The sequence below is a fragment of the Clarias gariepinus genome, chromosome 21 (assembly GCF_024256425.1).
Source record: "Clarias gariepinus isolate MV-2021 ecotype Netherlands chromosome 21, CGAR_prim_01v2, whole genome shotgun sequence".
Taxonomy (NCBI): Eukaryota; Metazoa; Chordata; class Actinopteri; order Siluriformes; family Clariidae; genus Clarias; species Clarias gariepinus.
The window spans coordinates 16,898,545-16,919,045 of NC_071120.1; the positions used below are offsets into that span (position 1 = coordinate 16,898,545).

A 20,501-nucleotide genomic window follows, 5' to 3' on the forward strand; every position below is an offset into this window, starting at 1 on the left:
TATTACATTTTTTGGTATTTATTCTATTTTTTTCTTTATACTCTAAATGTAAAGACTGTTAAAGAGGGCAGGACTGGTCAAAATTCCTTCAGGAGTAGGTAGGAGGTAAACAGTTTTTACATTGTCTGTTGTGAAAGAATAAGGAAAGATCGAATATTTGGAGGAGTTTTACCTCATCAGGCGTGGAGAAAAGGGTTAGATTTTTCAGATACTCTCCTTCAGTAAAGACCACTGCCCCCTGGACTGGGGTGACGTCTCCCAAGAAGGTGGGCTCAAGAATCCACAGGACGGACACGTTTCCAAATCGGCCCCTCTCCCTCACAATGGGGTAGGACGCTGTAATAGAAGATCATCATATATCTTTCCAAATATACATAGAAATCAATATAAGCACATTTTTTTCTTTCAAGATCCACATACAAAAACAAGAATGAGACCATTAATGGTCAATAACAATAATTCAAATTCCCCTACTGGACAGTTATAACACACATGGATACCTGAATGAATGTCCATTCCTTTGCTTTCATTGATGGAGAACAGTAGTTGTGGTTGTATAAATCGGATGACCCCAAAAGGGTCATCACTTCTACGCACAGTAATGTTGACCTGCCTGTTGTTACCCAGGCGACTAGCAGGAGTGCTGTGACTGCTGAGGACCACTGCGAACATCTCATCTAGCTGATAAGATAAAGAAAAGAAACCCCATCAGTGACACAATCCCAATCAGCTCACTACCCCTGCCCCATTAAACAAACACTAACTGCTGACCATCTAAGATCTGACTCAAGAAAACCTCATATACATGCACTAAACCTGGCAACAATTCCTACCTCTGGAAGCCCATCAGGTATGGCTACTAGAGCCACTACAACCTCCCTCTCCCCAGGCTGGAACTCCAGGATGCCTGTGGCGCCATAAAAATCCTGGTTTCCGGAAGGTGTCACCGTGTATCTCACTAGCTGGTTCAACAGCTGGCCTTGCTGTCTGATAACTCTCAGCTCCACTGTCTGTCCCTCCTGTAGAGAGGACAGATACAGAGGAATTGGGTTATTTGTATAAGTACAGCTGGAAGAGCGAAATGTGACTGGTGCAGCAAGGATATGTTATTCTTACGTTGATAAACCAGGGGCCTCTAGAGACTGGAGAGAACTCGAAGACTCCGCCAGGGTCATCATTCTCTAGTATAACGATCTCCCGGCTGGTGAAACCAGGCTTCAGAATCTGGTTCTCCGTATTAGTCCTAGTGATCGAACAGCACAGATTTTTTACCTTTATGTATACATATTCAGCACGCACATTGCTGTGAAAATTGGTATTGGATTAGCTTGTTTTTGTAGACGGCCGTCCTGAAACATGTTTGTGGGGGTTGCTTTGACTAGCCATGTTTTGGAACAGCCTACAAGCATAGAACCACCCAGCAGGGGGGCCAGTGTGTTAACTCAGCTTGGCTTAGGCCGCTCTGAAGCTCCAAGCTCCAGATAATTAGTAAAATGGCAGACAAAGACTAGACAGGGAGCAGCATTCCAAACAAACGTATTCACAGGATGCACCGCATGCATACAAACACTGATGGCTTTACAGCAGAGCATAAAGGAAGCGGGTAAATTAGGTGCTAAATGAGAAAAGAGAGCAATGCTCTGGACCTGACTGATTCACACAATTTGCATGCACGCACACAGGCACACACCCTCTCTCTTCATTTCACACACCCAGATAAAAGAGACTTCACCCATCGAAATGTTAAGGCATAGTCCAAAGAGGTCCATCACACAAAGTGCAGATTCACAGCACACAAAAGGGCAAAATCTCTTCAGTGTACACTTACCCGAAGTACACTACAAAGCGTGCAGTTTCTACCCTGCAAAGGAAGAGTGGGAGGCAAGGAGAAGGAGCGTTCCCGTCAGAACTCATTAACACGAGAGGGGTCTTCACTTAAAGAAAAACATGGAATGGGGAGCTTAAGTCACCGCACTCATGTCTTACTGCTATTAACAGAAAACCTTTTGTGGGAACCTTCTTCTTGTCTCAATTTTCTGTACATAGAACTAAATACGTGGCTGAAGTAACTGACAAAAAGTTTGAATGTGCAGACAATACACATAGCCAACTATAAATAAATAATAAAAAACAGACACAAAAAAAAAACAGACAAAACTGAAATCAGTCAAAACATCAACATAATAGTTAACATTTTTTGTAACAGAGGCTACTGATTTAGTGTTAGCTAATTAATCATACATCATGACACGGATAAATCATAGTGCAAATTCTTAAAATTCTCAGGTTTGATTAGTCAGAGGATAAAAAATAATTTTTTTGTGGTTTCACAAGTTTACGAATACATTCATTATAAAAAATTATTGTATTTATACGAACTTCTAATTCACAGACACTTGTATGTTGTACATTATATATGATCTAAGACATAATGGCGGCACAGTGGACTTCGCCTTGCACCTCGAGGTCCTGGGTCCAATTCCAGTGTTGGGTCAGTGTTCATGGAGTTTGCATGTTCTCCCTATGCTTGGTGGCTCTCCGGTGTTCTTCTGCAGTCCAAAGTACGACCACAATCGTACAAATGGGGTCACAAAATGGTCACCATTGGCCTTTACAGACCCTGGTTAGAGATGTTCCTAGATGAATGGAAGACTTACAGTATAATAAACATTCATTCATCTATTAATTATACTCCTGTGTAGGGGCATGGGGACAGGAGCCTATTCCAGAAAACTTAGGCCACAATGGGTGCCAGCTCATCACAGGGCACAAGCTTACGCAATTTGGAAATGCCAATCAGCCTACACTGCGTGTCCTTGGACTGTGAGAGGAAACCAGAGTATTTGGAGGAAACCCACGAAGCACAGGGAGAACATGCTACTGTAACTCCGTGCACACAGACCATAGGCAACATTTGAACCCCCAGCCCTGGAGGTGCAAGGTGATGCTGCTTACTGCTAAATATAATGAACATAATAATAAACAGGTTACTAAAATAAAATCTATGATCATTGCTATGTATCAGCATTAACAGTCATGTTTCTGCCATGTGATGGTCTCCAGATCATATGATTTGCACTGGTGACCGTTTATAGCTGATAAGCTAATTGTTTAAATTTAACCTGTTTTTTACTTTATTGTCTTTGTTTTCTTTAAAAAAGAAAAACCTCCCAAAACATGCTTTTGCACCAACAAATCAAGTGCGAACGGTGCTTCCATCTGAAATGGCCAAAGTAAGAAGTGCACATCACCTGTCTAATGTAAGTAGGACCGTTTCATTGATTTCTGGAACATTATCTGCCATGATGGAGATGGAGATGTTTGCTTCACTTTGTCCTGATAAAAATGTGACCGATCCAGTGAAAGGCGAAAGGTCACTTGTGGTAACGTCAACTCTGTTCTCTCCAACAGGTCGGACACTCCAGAAAACCACAGCCTGTCCATCTGTGCCATCTCGCCTCAAGGGAAGAATGATCTAAAAAAAATGTACAGTATATGCTCAGGACAAGTATGTACATGTACAGTATGTTTCATGAACACTTTCATGACATTTACAGTATGTAACAATAACTGAAAAGCAAAACTGACAAGAGTTTATATAATAAGTTATATTAATTAATATTATATTAAGTTAGTCCTTTCCTAAAGAACCTGATATACCATGCTGGCGTTTGACTCCTCAGGTTCTGTTGCCACCACTGTCTGGTTACTGGTGAACCCGATCTCTCCATTAGCAATGTCAGGTGTGATAACCAGGGAGATGTTGATAGCGCCACCAAAGCGAGGGCTCACTGAAGGAATCGGAGGAGTGATGTTCACCAGCTGCAAACTGTCCAGCTGAGAAAGAAAGAACAGATAATGCTGGAATTAGTGTTGTTTTGAACAAATCTTACAACATCTGCATCAAAATACATATAAAAGAGTTGCTTTATAATACAATGTATATCAAGCTGGTATTCATCCAGCGTTGTCTCATGTTTATCACATCAAGTAAGAAGATCTTATATTACACGGTGAGACTTTTCCATCACCTGCTCCCAGGTGTCAGTCAGTACTCCTGTGTATACTGTACGTGTGTAAGTATGTGTATATTGTCTGAGTCCTTCAATGAGCTCTTGATTAGTTCCTACAGTTTTTTTCTGTATGTGTGTGTGTGTTGTGTTTATTTCTCAGCATTGCTTGAAGAAGGGGTTATTTGTTTGGGCACCAATACAAATCCCATGGCTACAAGCCAAACCACTTAAATGCCCATGACTCAAGATTGCTAATTACCAGACAAGCTGATCGAGAGACTCTTGTACTAAAGAAGAATAAATTGTTAAGACACTTAAGGTGGCCCTAAGTATTAAGAAAGGACAGGACATATAAACAGGGGCTGTAAGCAAAAAGATTAAAAGCCAGTGCCATGCAAAACACGGGGGTACTCGACCATGTTTTCACATGGTTGGCGGTTTGTTGAGAAAGTACCTGGATGAGAAAGCGGGCTCCGTTTTGCAAGAAGGCATCGTTACGGATGGGTAGGATGACTTGAGCCCTCGACTGACCCGAACTGAACAGCAAACTGTTGGCACTGGTGCCATTCAGCACGCCATCCCGAGCCCTCGCCGGATCCAGTGTCCCGGCAGGAATGTAGAGGGCTGAAAAGGCCAAGCGCACTTCCCCTAGAGTGCCCGCTTCACGCAGGAAGCTTAGGGATAGGAAGCGCCCCTCAGGCTGGCTCTGAATACTCTGTCTCTCACGTGGATGGAAGCCAAATCGTCCATAAATATCATCACTATCCTGGATGTAGAATATCATCTGGGGATGATAAAAAAACAAAACAATTTTGAACCATATAGTAGCAATAAAGTTATTGAAAACGAGCTCCATCATACTAATAATAAAATCTGTGTAGCATGAAATGCAGATCCTCTTCTCTACACACATCTAATGTAAGTTCATCTGCATAAAACTATGTGCTATTCTTAGCAAACCTCCCTCTTTCATTAAGCCCCACAGCCAAAAATAGTATTCACAAACCACTTTATTACCCCTTTAGTCATTTATCCAGACATCTTTAGAACCAGGCGAGAGAATTCTCTCAATATTTTGCTTTGCGTCTTGCTGAGAAGGATTTTTCAAAGTAAAATTATGGGTGCTTGACATATACAAGCTATAATCTGCCCCTTTCCATTCAGCCCCCACATGTTGCTGAGTCAATTCCTGCCAGCCATATGCACAGCAGAGCAGTGCTGCATCAGTGGGGGTAATCTACCACATTTATGCTCTGGTGCAATTTAATGGCTTAAAAGTAAACAAGGACTTGATCTCCCCACTGCTTTCGCACATAATCAGGATACCACAGTTATAAAGTTAAGAAAAGAAGGCACGCAGAGGCCTTCTGCACTCTTCTGGCAGATTTATTTTCCATTAGGACCACATGAAGGGAACAGACAGGTGACGGTTAATGCACCCAACACTGCATTGATGTCACTATGCCAGACAGATGCATATGGCTCTCAGACCACATCCCTCTTCACCCCCTAAGTGCGATCCAGATGATTACAAGTTTTCCACTGATCTAAAAACAGTTCTTCACCACTCAAGTTCTCATCTTGATACTTTAACTTGATGCAGAATGGATCGTGGGTCTACTATTCAAAAACCTCAGCAAAGGGGTTAAGGAAAGAGCCATGTGCCTGACATGACTTCCTGTGGTCAAAGGACTTCCCAGGTGGCATAACTTCCCAGAATTATGACTTTGTACCCCTTGGAATGGGAACCTCAAAGTAAAACCTATGGAAAATCCCTTATGTGTAGTTATTTTGGTCTTGACCTTTTTCATTCTTTTCAACATGCAATATGATTAACATTACACTTTGTCTGATTAAAGCAATGAAAAATGACAACCCGTGGCCTCCGAGTGGCGCAGTAGTAAAGTGCTGGCCCTATCATCTGGAGATCGCAAGTTCGATTCCTTTCAAACCTTTCCAGCCAGAGAGCCGGGGAGCGCAGAGAGCTGATTGGCCGAGCTCTCTTAGTGGGGAGGGATAAGAGGAACTTAGTGCTCCCACATTAATCACGGCTCTACAGCCAATCAGGAGCGCCTGTGAGCTCACGCAAGCGGAAGGAGGATAGCGGATAGCGCTGTTCTCGACTGGAGCCACGTGGTTCGGGGGAAACACATGATAGTCTTCGGCCCTCCAGACTGAGTGGTAGTAGTAGCCTTAATGTGGGAGCCCCCTAGTGAAGGGGAGGAATTGGACACGACTAAATTAGGGAGAAAAAAATAATTGTCAACCCATTTTCATATCATAGCACACTTAATAAAGAACCGTCTTCCTGTTCAACTACCTTCAACATGGACATATTTGGACATTAATACCACAGAATATGAACATCAACCTCAATTACCTCCATGGGTTCATCTACTTCAGCGCCACCCTGCACAGACTGAGGGATCAGTCTAAGCAGGAAAGCCTCTGCTTCTTCAGGGAGGTCATCCTGAGTGATGTTTAAGGGCAAGATGGCACTCATTTGCCCTTGTGCCAAGAACAAAGTTCCAGAAATCGGAGACAGGTCACTAGAGACCAGGGTCCTGTCTGTGGAGTTCCGTATTATAGTCCAGTTTACAGAGACAAGACCATGTGTTCCTCCATTTCTCACTATGGTAATGCCTTCAAACCTATGGAGGAGGAAAGTAGATTATGAAGATTTATACTGCCATTTTGTTTTGACTCGACTTTTATTTAATGGTCTTAATTGGTAAAAAGGACAATACTAATATGTCCATATAGCAAAGATATCTTGTGCAAAAAAATCACCTTACCTCATAGTTGTGTCTTCATTAATTATAACAGGTTGTGTTGAAGGAGGAATGCTGATTGAGAGCACACCGTATGGCTTGTCATTTGGCTCGATAGTCACCTGCACAAAGCTAGGAGACACCAGTACTGCATCACCCACCAGTGTCTCTTCCAGAAGAATCACCTGAAAGGACTCGGCAATTTCTGGAATTCTGTCATCAACTATGTTAAAACGCAGCACTGCTTCATAAATCTTCGGAGGAAAAAGCACCACCCTTTTAAGCTGTAGGTCCACAAAGTCCTGGTCCAGTGTGGCACTGGCTGCTCCATTACCCGTCACTATAGAATACATGACAGACACTTCTCCATCATCAGAGCCGATGAGAAAGCCGCCATCGGTTCTTCCACGCGTAACAGTGAGATTTATGACACCGGCACTTTCAGACACAGCAAAAGAGGGTTGTGAGAAGCGCACAGGGGCATCGTTACGAGAGATTTTAATCTGCACACTCGTACTGTTGGGGTTTAGTAAGGCACCTCCTCCTACTCCGGTCAACTGCACAGTGAAGACTTCATCATCTTCTGGAACCTTGTTTAAACAAGAAGGAAAGGAACTAAGGCCAACAAAAAGACATGAACTCCTACTAATGTAGTGTAATGTTTGCCAAAGTTATTGTAAGTCGATATAACATAACAAAGCATAAACTGAGGCTTAGAGTAATTTGCTATATATTGTACATCTATTTTCACTCTTGTACACCCAGACTGGTGGCTATCCTGTGATAGAGGGAATTCAGACTGGTGGAATAGTCAGCATAGACTACAAATGTTACACAATTCTTTTTTGGGTGTACAATATTGATATAATATGTTTTATTGTTGTTGTCCGGTCAATGTTTAACAAAAAAGAAACTGTAATCCTGAATATTACTTAACTATGCCATTGAATTCTGACATGTTGGGTTTTAACACAACACCATTTCAATTTTAAATGAAATCCGGCTAGACTTTGAAAATGAATCAAGTCATTAAATATATTAAGTTGTTATAGTTCACCAAATGTTAAAATAAATGCCACTGCATCATTTCTGTACTTTATGTTAAAATTAATTTCATTTTCGTATATTTTTTTCTTTTCTGTAGCCTTTAATTTAGCTCATACTGTACAGTACATGTCAGTGTTACAAAATGCAGAAAAAAAACAAGAAGTTCTGAAGTCAACACTACCTTATCATCATGTATCATTATACTAAAGACCACCACTGCCTGTCCCGGAGGAATAGTGAGGTTTCCTCTGTCTGGACTCAGATCCTCGCTGGCTGGATTCGGGCCTCCAAAGATCTGTCAGTGGGAATCATTCTCATCATTCTCATCTCAACATACATTAATAGAGTATAAAAACAAGATTATTATTCAACATCTGATAAGAATGATTTATTGTTATGCTAACATTCTTAGGGCTCACCTCAAAATTCACAGTTACAGACCCGTAAGTTCCCTTTTCTCGTATGAGAGTAAGAGGCACGTACAGGTTCCTGCCTTTTGGCTCCTCTACAGATATCAGGCTGGACTGCGGATAAAAAAAAAGAAATCTGAGTACTGCACTACTCAAAATTACTGTTTAGATATATTGACATCGAGATGAACCGATTAGTTTAGAAATCATGTACATTATGGAGCTATCTGCTTAGCAGCTTTAGCTTAAACTACAGGTGAGATTTTTTCATTATTGCACTGTGAATTACCGGTGTCATATATTTGATTTTGTTGCCAAAACTAATATGAAAGATCAAAGGGCTGACTGCGAGATGGCAGCACAATCTACTGTAGTTTCATGACAATATTCAAACTTCTATTGACAAGTTATTCCCGTCAGTAAAGTGCTTATGTGTGTATTTTGACTCACCCTAGCAACCCAAGAGACTGCCACCTGAACAACCCCTTTGCAAAGGCATTCCACCCTCACCACCTCCCCAAAGTCTCATTTCCTCATCTCCCTCCACCCCTTAGATTTTAACTGCCTTCAATAAACATGCAAAAACAACTTTCTCCAGGAGTCACCCTGGTAACGGTTAGCTGTAGCTGGCGGTCTTGGTATGTACTAGTGATGGGAGGTTTGGATCATTTTAGTGACTCGGCTCTTTGAATCTCGTTCATCAAAATGAATGAAGCTTTTGAGTCATTTAGTTTATTTTCGTTCTTTTGATCAGAAATAAAATGTTACATTTTCAATAAACAGAGCCCCAACGTGTCTACTTACACAAATTTGGCTATAGTTCCAGTAATAAAAATATTACAATGCAGCTAAGGACAAATTATGATAAACAGAATGAGCAGCTCACCACTCATATCTTCTAGTCCGAATCGTTCGTTCTTTTGTCATGTGACTCTTATAGACGCTATGCAGTGCCTTACACAGGAAACAGAATAAAACGGTTCTTCTCATGAGTCTTCTAGTCCGAGTCGTTCGTTTTTTTAAATCTATTGCACTGCATAGCGTCTGCAGTAAAAAAAGAATGAACGACTTGGGCTAGACGACTAATTTCTGTTTCCTGTACATAACCTACAAAGGTTTTGCGATGCTTTGCTCATGAGCGCCCAGAAGGAAATGAACGAATCACTCTCTGAGACTACTCGTTCTTCTGAGTCACGTTAAAGACTCCTTCAAAAAGAATGAATCGTTCATAAACGACCCATCACTAGTATGTACAAAAAGATATATATCATGAAAAAGTATATATACAATATGATAATAAAATAGTTATAATGTTAAAATGACAAAATCTTACTGAGTTAAAGGATATAATTCCAAAGGCATTGTCATTGGACAAGATAGTGATCCTGGCCGTGTTTGGAGTTCCAATAGTCACACCGTTTGATGAGCTCTGAAATTACATGGGTGATACCGGTTAGTCTATATGCAAAAAAAAAAAAAAAATTTAAATAAAGCATCGTACAAATAGTGTTGAGTGCAAATTTGAACAAGTGTAAGTTCTAATTGCAAAAAACAAACATCAAAGCAACACTTTTAACAGGATTCTGACATTAGATTGTTTAAGTTTTGTGTTTTTGTGTGTGTGTGAGAGAGAGAGAGGAAAAAAGAGAAAATTTAAGAAAAAGAAGGAGATGCTCCTGCACTGATATAAGAAGTAGCTGACAGTTTCGACCTTGAGGAAACATTTGGCTGGTCCCCACATAAAAACCCTTGAATTTCTTAAATACATAACTGCAGCCTCTATTTAAATAACCAAACAGACCAAATACTTTCCTTTCGCTTACTGAAGATTCAGGTTAAAGTTAGGTTCATCATGATGTGAATGAACGTGATGATAAGACAAATGTACATGTTTACGTGTGTTAGTTTCTTTGAAAGGGCCAAATTTCACCACAATGACAAGAACAATATGAAAAATCATGTCATACTCTGGTAAATACATGGAAATCTTTTTTTCTTTTTTTTTAACACAGCATGCAACTTGCAAAAAAAAGGTTATATGATATCTTTTTCATTTCCGTGGTTAGGGTTATGGTCTTGCAGTAGTTACTTATAATAACACAGAGAACAAAACAACAGTATATGTGTGTTTGTAGGTAATGTGACATAAATGAGAGATAGCACAAAAGACAGTACAGAAGAACCGGAAAAAACACAGCTATGAGATTAACCGTAGCGCAAACCTCTGCATTCAGCTGTGTATTCAGTGAGGCTGTTCCCAGCTGTAACAAAGCATTCTTTTATTCACTGAGCTCTGGTTGCAGCAGTCACACAGACACTAAACACATACACCCACGAACAATCCCTTCTGCCGAGCATAACTTCAATCACAGCACCATGCGCACTTTCCTCAAAGCCATTCCGGTCTGGATGTCCCTAAATATAATGACCGGATCCTAAATGAACATCCTTAAAGAATCTTTTTATTTCTAACACACTGTCTCTGAATGCTGTGTTAGAGTATCATCTGTAAAATACTATATCCTAATAAATAAATAAATAGCTTATTTCAGAAATTTCATAACTATTTTTATTAACTGGTAAAAGATATCAGAAATCTTATGGTGGTGAATTCTCTCATGTGCATGTGTATGTGTGTGTGTGTGGGTGGATGTGTGTGTGAGTGTGAGGGTGGCTGAGAAGCATTTAATGGTGTTGCAAAAAAGATATTCGTACTTTTATACAAGTTTAGTTGCCATTTATGTCTGTTTGGTAGAGTGTTGCACCATAGACCAAATCAAATTCCTATTTGAATAATAATGTTAACCTTGATATAATAGTGTGGAAATGTATGGGAGGAAAGCTGTACACTCGACCAACTCTAATTTGATAAGAAGTTGTTGATAACAGTAATTACTGTGCATCACCAAGATAAGGCTCATGGTTCCACAGCAACCCTGACTTCTGTCCTCTTTGAGTCTCATTTTTCAATAGCTGACAGGAAGACCAAAAACTGAGGCAGAACATCATTAATCAAATCCTGACAACTGCTTATGGAACCATGCTAAGCAGGGTCTCTGTCGAGCACAACGTGCAAGTGAACAGTTTGACTGAAAGAGAAGATAAATGTCATTTTCAATTTTCACTTATTTCTTAATTCTACTTGCACCCAAAGTTCTCCATAACCAATTTTTTTTTGTCTAAAAATCTGTATATATTCTTCTGTTAGACACTTTGATCTATAACTAGGACTGGATGTGCAGTATGATGCACTTCAAGGGAATCTTTACAATAAAAGCAACAAGAACGTTCTGTTCAAAAGACATGGAACGTACACATTGTCTGTGGGAAGAAGTTGTGTTAACTACATCTGACCATGCCTGCTACACCGGGTTCTCCAATCAGGACTTCTGACCTCTATATTACCTTATGAGATACAGTAACATTGCGGCTGTGGTGGCTCAAACAGCTACGGCTCGAGGGTTTTAATCTAGGGATTTGAGCATCCGGGTTCGAGCTCTGTCGTTGGTGGGTTGCCACCTAATATTGTTGCCTGCGTTCCATTTCAAAGTGTACTTCACAGGGTTCTCCCTGCTCTGTTTGCAGGAAATGTCGGTGAAGGGAACTTCCCTCGACAAAACTCCACCATTCGGAACACCCTGCAATGTCACCAGCGTAGACGTTTATTTTGCGTTACCATGGTAACATAAGCACCTTGTATACCTTTCGCTGCTGCTGTGGAAGTTTCACACTACGGACATTAAATATTGATTATTTATTAAAGCAAAAACTGATACCATTATAAAACATATACTGTTGAAACCTGTATAATAAAAAAAAAACTAAAAGACTTAAAGATGAAAGATTAATAATAATAATTAATAAAGATGTATGGAGATTTTTCTTTTTTTACAGATTACTAGCCTATATTGAATAATACTACGGATTTCTTGATTAAGGTAAAATGTAAATTTTTGTGTTTTTTAAATATGATGTCGTCCTCTATAATAATGATAATAAATATATAAATCCTTTTTCAAACTCTATTTTTTTCACGCTCCAGCGACTTATGGGAAATATTTCATTCCCTTTTCCGGTGAAGTGAAGACCTGTTGTTCACTCATTCCCTACACCTTTTCCAGTTACCTATAAACTGAACATTTTCACTCCCTGCAGTTTGGAATCACACTTAACATGGCTGAACACCCTGTGAAGTATACTTCGCAGGGTACTTCAGGCCGTTTGGAACACACCTGTGGTGCAAACAGTTATAGCTGCAAAAGAGGGACCAACTCCATATTGAAGTATATGTATTTGGTAGGGCTGGACAATAATTGGATATGAATAAATATCGCGATAGATTTTTTCTATTCTAGAAAAAGTCTAAATTCTAGATTTTTCTTCTTCTTTGTCTTTCGGCTGTTCCCTTTCAGGGGCCGCCACAGCGAATCATCTGCCTCCATCTAACCCTATTCTCTGCATCCTTTTCTCTCACACCAACTAACTTCATGTCCTCTCTCACTGCATCCATAAATCTCCTCTTTGGTCTTCCTCTAGACCTCCTGCCTGGCAGTTCAAACCTCAGAATCCTTCTACCGATATATTCACAATCTCTCCTCTGAACATGTCCAAACCACCTCAATCTGGCCTCTCTGACTTTATCTCCAAAACATCTAACGTGGGTTGTCCCTCTGATGAACTCATTCTTGATCCTATCCATACTTGTTACTCCCAAGAAAAACCTCAACATCTTCAGCTCTGCTACCTCCAACTCAGTTTTCTTCAGTGCCACCTGCACAACACACCTGCAACTTTTCTCCACCCATTACAACCTGCCTGTACCCGCCTCTTCACCTGCTTTCCACACTCTCCATTGCTTTGGACCGTTGACCCTTAGTACTTAAAGTCCTGCACCTTCTTTACCTCTGCTCCCTAGATCCTCACCATTCCACTTGGGTTCCTCTCATTCACACACATGTATTCCGTCTTGCCGCGGCTAACCCTCATTCCTCTGCTTTCCAGAGCGTACCTCCACCTCTCCAAAGTTTCTTCCCTGCTTTCGTTACAAAGCACAATGTCATCTGCAAACATCATAGTCCATGGAGACTCCTGTCTAACCTCATCTGTCATCCTTTCCATCACCAGAGCAAACAAAAAGGGGCTTAGAGCCGATCCTTGATGCAGACCCACCTCCACCTTAAACTCTTCTGTTACACCTACAGCACATCTCACCACTGTCTTACAGCTCTCATACATGTCCTGCACCACTCTAACATACTTCTCTGCCATTCCAGACTTCCTAATACAACACCACAGCTCCTCTCTTGGCACCCTGTCGTACGCCTTCTCTAAATCTACAAAGAGTCACAATGCAACTCTTTCTTTCCGATATTTCAATATACATTTGAATATATGAGCCAACGTTTTTTCTCTCTTTTGCGGAATTGTCGGTAATTGTCTTCCCTGCTGGGTCTTAGTGCCCGTCTCTTACTGGTATAATTAACATCTGTGCACGCGTGTTCTGTTTACTATAACACTGTGACCACGTGTGTGTGTGTGTGTGTGTGTGTGTGTGTGAAACATATTTAATTTTGTGTTTGTTAGCGTGTTTGTACAGCGTGCGTATAAAGCAAAAGCAAGTTTCATAGAGGGTAAAGATCCATTTTTCCTCTCCTCTTGTGTTTCGCGACAAAGCGGAGTTTGTGTGTAAGGCAGAGAGTATGTGTGTCTATGTGTGTGCGAAGTCGAAAGGAGTTGGGGGTGGGTGGGGGCTGAGTGTGTGTGTGTGCGCATGCGCGCTTCTGCTAATTCTACTAATAAGCTGAGTCTGAGAGTTTTATTTATTTGATAGTTTATTTCACATTTCTTGTTTGTAAAGGCTAAATACAAATAAAAAGTGAACCTTATTTTTTTGTACTGTTTTTATTTAAAAAAAAAAAAAAAAAACATATATATGTATATATATATCCATTGTGTGTGTCCTCGGCAGTTTTTCCCTGAGGCTTTTTAATATTGCCCATACCGATATTGGAATTATATGGTATCGACCAAAATTAAGAAATATATTGTGGTATAAATTTTTGCCATATCGTCCTGCCCTAGTATTTGGATACAATATCATTGCTGGTTTTGGCCAAATATTTTTGTCCATATAGTGTACTGTATGTCTACATGTCAGGCTCAGTTTAATATCTACTGAATTTCATTAATGTGCCAGTCCTTCGTCTTTGTTGAGCTTCTCATGATACAGAATAGATGTAATGCTAAAGCTACCCAAGTGCGTGTGAATATGTATAAGCCACAACACTGCAGTTTGGAACTTGAGGATGAGCGTCCTGGCCCAACTATAGGAAAATGTTTCAATATGCTGAAGTAAGACTGTAAAACTGAGGTGCCTCACTAGGAAGCAATTTGCTCATTTTTCTTGTCTATATCCAAGTTAGCCTATTTCCATGATAATTCCAGATTAGACAAGCATCAGTTTCAGTGGCTTTATTGACTAGCCAGCAAATCCAATCCTAAAACTAGCAAATACTGTGTATTTCCTGGATATGTTATGTTGGATTCATTTATAAGCAAACTGTGTATCATAAGTTATGACCAACAAATATACAAGATTGAATGATAGTTTTAGGCAAAACAGTATTGTTGCTTTAAATGTTTTCACATACTTTTCTTCTAAAAACAATAATGGGTTAAAAGACAATATTTTTTTTTTTTTATACGTAACTGTATTTAATAATCGCACCCATGTGACTTTCACTTGAGTGCAATTTAGGCATTTAATTGGATAAGATTTTCAAATACTTACACCTAGGTATATTTTTTCATTTGATTTTCCATCCCTCTTCACCATTTCTGTTTTTCTTCTTCAGTCACTGGAAGCTTAATTCTAGGCCAGTGATTTTCTCATACTTATTTGCCAGGCATCATTTCCCTTTAATCTAATAGTCAGAGAATTTGTGCCTGTCACTATGGGTTTCCTCTCACAAGAAGATGATGCTTAAGGCAGTCGTGCTGCTGAAGTGGCATGACTTCAACCTGAAAAGGGAGCTATAGAAAAAACATCAAAGGCCATGCTAGGGATTATGGGTCCTTTGACCAGAGTTGAAAAAATGAGAAGCACTCAGTTAGGCCATGCCTGGAATCGCTTTGAGATTCTTCTGTTTTGAACAAGAGTACAAGAGAGATCTGTAGTGCGCTAGATAGATTTTAAGTGGGAAGTCTGTAAAAAAAAAATGGTCACAGATGGTCACATATGCACGCAAAAACTAAAGAAAGAAATCATTCACATCATACTGTAGACCTCCTAAAGAGAAGAATGGCAGCCAGAGCTACAGTCATCTCCAGAATTATTGGCAGCTTACAAGAAAATTGGCGAAACACAATTCTTATAAAAATCAATACAATTCACACAAATACACCAACGTAAAGTATCTTTGTTATGAATTTTCCTTGTAAAATCCTCAAAATTACAAAAAAAATTTTTTTAAATGTCTTTTAGTTTACTTAATGTGCCCTCTAGTCTTCATAAGTTTCATATTTCAGATTCCGTAATAAATTTCCAGAAACACACACAGAAAATGGAGAGAGGTATAAAGAGCTTTCTAAGTGCACAGTCGTTTGCAGCTGTTATTTAGTTTCTTTTAATCGAAAGGAGTTGGGGGTGGGTGGGGGCTGAGTGTGTGTGTGTGCGCATGCGCGCTTCTGCTAATTCTACTAATAAGCTGAGTCTGAGAGTTTTATTTATTTGATAGTTTATTTCACATTTCTTGTTTGTAAAGGCTAAATACAAATAAAAAGTGAACCTTATTTTTTTGTACTGTTTTTATTTAAAAAAAAAAAAAAAAAACATATATATGTATATATATATCCATTGTGTGTGTCCTCGGCAGTTTTTCCCTGAGGCTTTTTAATATTGCCCATACCGATATTGGAATTATATGGTATCGACCAAAATTAAGAAATATATTGTGGTATAAATTTTTGCCATATCGTCCTGCCCTAGTATTTGGATACAATATCATTGCTGGTTTTGGCCAAATATTTTTGTCCATATAGTGTACTGTATGTCTACATGTCAGGCTCAGTTTAATATCTACTGAATTTCATTAATGTGCCAGTCCTTCGTCTTTGTTGAGCTTCTCATGATACAGAATAGATGTAATGCTAAAGCTACCCAAGTGTGTGTGAATATGTATAAGCCACAACACTGCAGTTTGGAACTTGAGGATGAGCGTCCTGGCCCAACTATAGGAAAATGTTTCAATATGCTGAAGTAAGACTGTAAAACTGAGGTGCCTCACTAGGAAGCAATTTGCTCATTTTTCTTGTCTATATCCAAGTTAGCCTATTTCCATGATAATTCCAGATTAGACAAGCATCAGTTTCAGTGGCTTTATTGACTAGCCAGCAAATCCAATCCTAAAACTAGCAAATACTGTGTATTTCCTGGATATGTTATGTTGGATTCATTTATAAGCAAACTGTGTATCATAAGTTATGACCAACAAATATACAAGATTGAATGATAGTTTTAGGCAAAACAGTATTGTTGCTTTAAATGTTTTCACATACTTTTCTTCTAAAAACAATAATGGGTTAAAAGACAATATTTTTTTTTTTTTATACGTAACTGTATTTAATAATCGCACCCATGTGACTTTCACTTGAGTGCAATTTAGGCATTTAATTGGATAAGATTTTCAAATACTTACACCTAGGTATATTTTTTCATTTGATTTTCCATCCCTCTTCACCATTTCTGTTTTTCTTCTTCAGTCACTGGAAGCTTAATTCTAGGCCAGTGATTTTCTCATACTTATTTGCCAGGCATCATTTCCCTTTAATCTAATAGTCAGAGAATTTGTGCCTGTCACTATGGGTTTCCTCTCACAAGAAGATGATGCTTAAGGCAGTCGTGCTGCTGAAGTGGCATGACTTCAACCTGAAAAGGGAGCTATAGAAAAAACATCAAAGGCCATGCTAGGGATTATGGGTCCTTTGACCAGAGTTGAAAAAATGAGAAGCACTCAGTTAGGCCATGCCTGGAATCGCTTTGAGATTCTTCTGTTTTGAACAAGAGTACAAGAGAGATCTGTAGTGCGCTAGATAGATTTTAAGTGGGAAGTCTGTAAAAAAAAAATGGTCACAGATGGTCACATATGCACGCAAAAACTAAAGAAAGAAATCATTCACATCATACTGTAGACCTCCTAAAGAGAAGAATGGCAGCCAGAGCTACAGTCATCTCCAGAATTATTGGCAGCTTACAAGAAAATTGGCGAAACACAATTCTTATAAAAATCAATACAATTCACACAAATACACCAACGTAAAGTATCTTTGTTATGAATTTTCCTTGTAAAATCCTCAAAATTACAAAAAAAATTTTTTTAAATGTCTTTTAGTTTACTTAATGTGCCCTCTAGTCTTCATAAGTTTCATATTTCAGATTCCGTAATAAATTTCCAGAAACACACACAGAAAATGGAGAGAGGTATAAAGAGCTTTCTAAGTGCACAGTCGTTTGCAGCTGTTATTTAGTTTCTTTTAATGCTAGCTTTCATGTTTAATAAATTGTTTCATCCTTTAAATATTCTCTTTAAATAATTCATTTGCTACTCATTCTCAGTTTGATAATGTCTGTAGCATAAGGAAGTTCAGCCCAAAACCACATCAGCTTTAAAAAGAGCAGCTGAACGTGCAGCTGCCACATTACTTGATGGAATCTACACTGACCAGCCATAACAGCAACATGACTGATGACAGGATCATGGGCATCCAAGGCTCACCCTCGACGTGCCCATGATGCCTTGGATGCCCATGATGTCTCAGCCCACAGAAAAGCCAATGCAACACTGAAATATCACTAAAATAAGGTTAATGCTGGCCATGATAGACAAAAACCAAAACACAAAGTGCAATGGTCACCAGCAGGCAAAGTACCGAAAGCTGCTGACCTGGCCTCCAAACTGCCCAGATCCTAATCGAATCGAGCAACCATGAGCAAACAAGTCCAATCCATGGAGTCCCCACCCTGCAACCCACTTTGTGAAACAATGTGGACCCCAAACCAAGGTGTTTTTAATCGTAATGCTTTTAATGAATTTAATGTATTCCCAGATTTTGTGTATATACTGTATGTTCTTAATTGTACCAAACGTGCTGCATTAAAGGCCCGTCTTTGTGTTCTAGGATTGCCTTGCATTTCACAGCCAGTGAAGATCGAATGGATTATAAAGGAAAATGAATTCTTGTAACCATAGCATGATAATGCAAAGGGTTTGATTTGTTGTAAAAAAAAAAAAAAGTATATGTATTTCTGCATTTATGAATGCTAGAAAGAGCCCAAGGCTGTCATCCACACAAAATGACTCACACTGCTGATCAGTCTCAACCGTAGCTGATCCATCAATTCATTCGTAATGATTCACTCCAGCTTCAGCACTCTTTAATTTGGTGTCAGCATCTGCCAGAAGTGCAGTGAGTATAGTCAATCTATGCTACATAAGTTCTAGCCTATTACCACGAGGAAATCCCATTAATATCAAAGAGATCATCAAAAAAAAAGAAGAAAATGCATGAACATGCGGGACAGCTTTTAAATCACAGTGTTTAGATTCCTGCATTTTTTTTTATTCAAAATTCTACACCATCACAAAGAGCTGTTTGAAAGAGGTGCATAAAAATGGCTCTTTCTGAAAGCAAGGCACAAAATACAGTAAACCTCACCAAATGTCATCGGTGCTACAAATAAAACTGCAATTCACTGAGATCACTGGTCAACTTTCGAATTAGTTCAGCAGCCTTTGTATTTAAAAAAGGCAACAACACAAATTTGGAAAATATTTAATACTACTGTAATTACAAACAGAAAATAAATGCTCTGAATTTGCCAATGATACATTAAGCATAAAGTGAATTAAGCACAACATCAAGATTGATTTTTGGCTAGCAGCAGTACAGAAACATGGCCATGACTCATTTTTATGCAGTGGTAAATATTTCTGGCTTCCTCTTTCATTTGGAGAGGAGATATTATGCTCTTGGCACCATGAGATTATTAAGCATTAATAATAAAAAAGCAGCTTTGTATACTCAGGATACAGGCTACTGCAGTGTATAAAAGTCAGAAATTGAAAAAGCACAAACATCTACTAGGAAATGTAGTTACCATGGTCTGATACAATAATGTAAGAACTGTTCCCTACAAAACTGGTAACACTTCCAATAGTGATCTCATTACTAAACCAAAGATTCGTAATGCATCAAAAATCATGTAGTGCTAATTAGATAAACACCGTCAGCATTTTGGCAAAAAATGGTGGAATGCAGAGAAAAAACCCACAACTCATAATATGGTGATGGATCATAGATGCTTTGGGCATATTTTGTGGGCGATGTGTGCTTTGGGCCTATTTTGTGGGAGCTGACTCCGCCTAAAATTTATCACCCTTATGTAAAATGCTAATGTGTCTAACATTCTTTTATATGGTGGAATTACTTTGCATTTTTTTTATTCCGTCATTCATACCCTACACATCATCCTGTGTCAACTCCTACATGTCTGATGCTAAGTTAAGCTACTAGCCGTTTAAGCAACTTAAACGTTACCTTAAATTCACCCCTGTGTAGTTGTCATTAATAGAAAAACTTAGCTATGGAGACAAAAACGTTTTTCGTACCAGACTGTAAAAGTAACTAATGGATTCGTGGGGCTCTAACCCTAAAATTGCCAGCTACTTTATGATGTACTTATATTTTATGCTTTTACTTATGATATGATATTTGGGTGGTTGTATTTTCTAATTTTTATTATTGGTTATTGGGCTATAGGGATTAGACCTACTGTATGGTGCAAACCCATAATAAGCAAAGCTCCATCCAATATCATTCATTTTAAACATTAATTTATGCTTAATTTAAAAAAGGATTCCAAAAATTCTGTAGTCAACAGTAAAACATTATTTTATTCTAAATGAACACAAAAACACAAGACACATGCACAAGTTTACCTGGAGTCGGAGATTAAACACAAACGTCTCATCAGCTTCAGGTAGATCATCATCCTTCACGGCAATGAAGATGGTTTTGCTTGACTCGGAGGACAGAAGGAAAGCAGCTGCAGTGGTGGCCTCAAAGTCTCCAGTGTCCTCACCCTGCAGCTGCAACACCACAAACCACATTTTTACTACTGTCACAAGCAATTTCATCAAAGGTGGAGTCCCCATTCTTTGCCTAGTTTGGACTCCCAAATTGGTCTCTACCCCAAATATAAA

General features: G+C 39.1%; 1 protein-coding gene across 1 annotated transcript in view; it reads right to left on the minus strand.

The window, feature by feature from the left end:
• The window catches only part of adgrv1 (adhesion G protein-coupled receptor V1), a 116,074-nt gene that overhangs the window by 93,670 nt on the left and 1,903 nt on the right, over positions 1–20,501 (minus strand). The window contains exons 2-14 of the mRNA XM_053481342.1: positions 20,238–20,387; positions 9,575–9,670; positions 8,251–8,355; positions 8,013–8,126; positions 6,809–7,374; positions 6,394–6,664; positions 4,468–4,797; positions 3,661–3,837; positions 3,252–3,475; positions 1,117–1,243; positions 834–1,019; positions 501–681; positions 173–336 (exon numbers count right to left, since the gene is read on the minus strand). Of these exons, the coding sequence (XP_053337317.1) occupies positions 173–336; positions 501–681; positions 834–1,019; positions 1,117–1,243; positions 3,252–3,475; positions 3,661–3,837; positions 4,468–4,797; positions 6,394–6,664; positions 6,809–7,374; positions 8,013–8,126; positions 8,251–8,355; positions 9,575–9,670; positions 20,238–20,387 (2,691 nt within the window). The remainder of the gene's footprint in view (positions 1–172; positions 337–500; positions 682–833; positions 1,020–1,116; positions 1,244–3,251; positions 3,476–3,660; positions 3,838–4,467; positions 4,798–6,393; positions 6,665–6,808; positions 7,375–8,012; positions 8,127–8,250; positions 8,356–9,574; positions 9,671–20,237; positions 20,388–20,501) is intronic.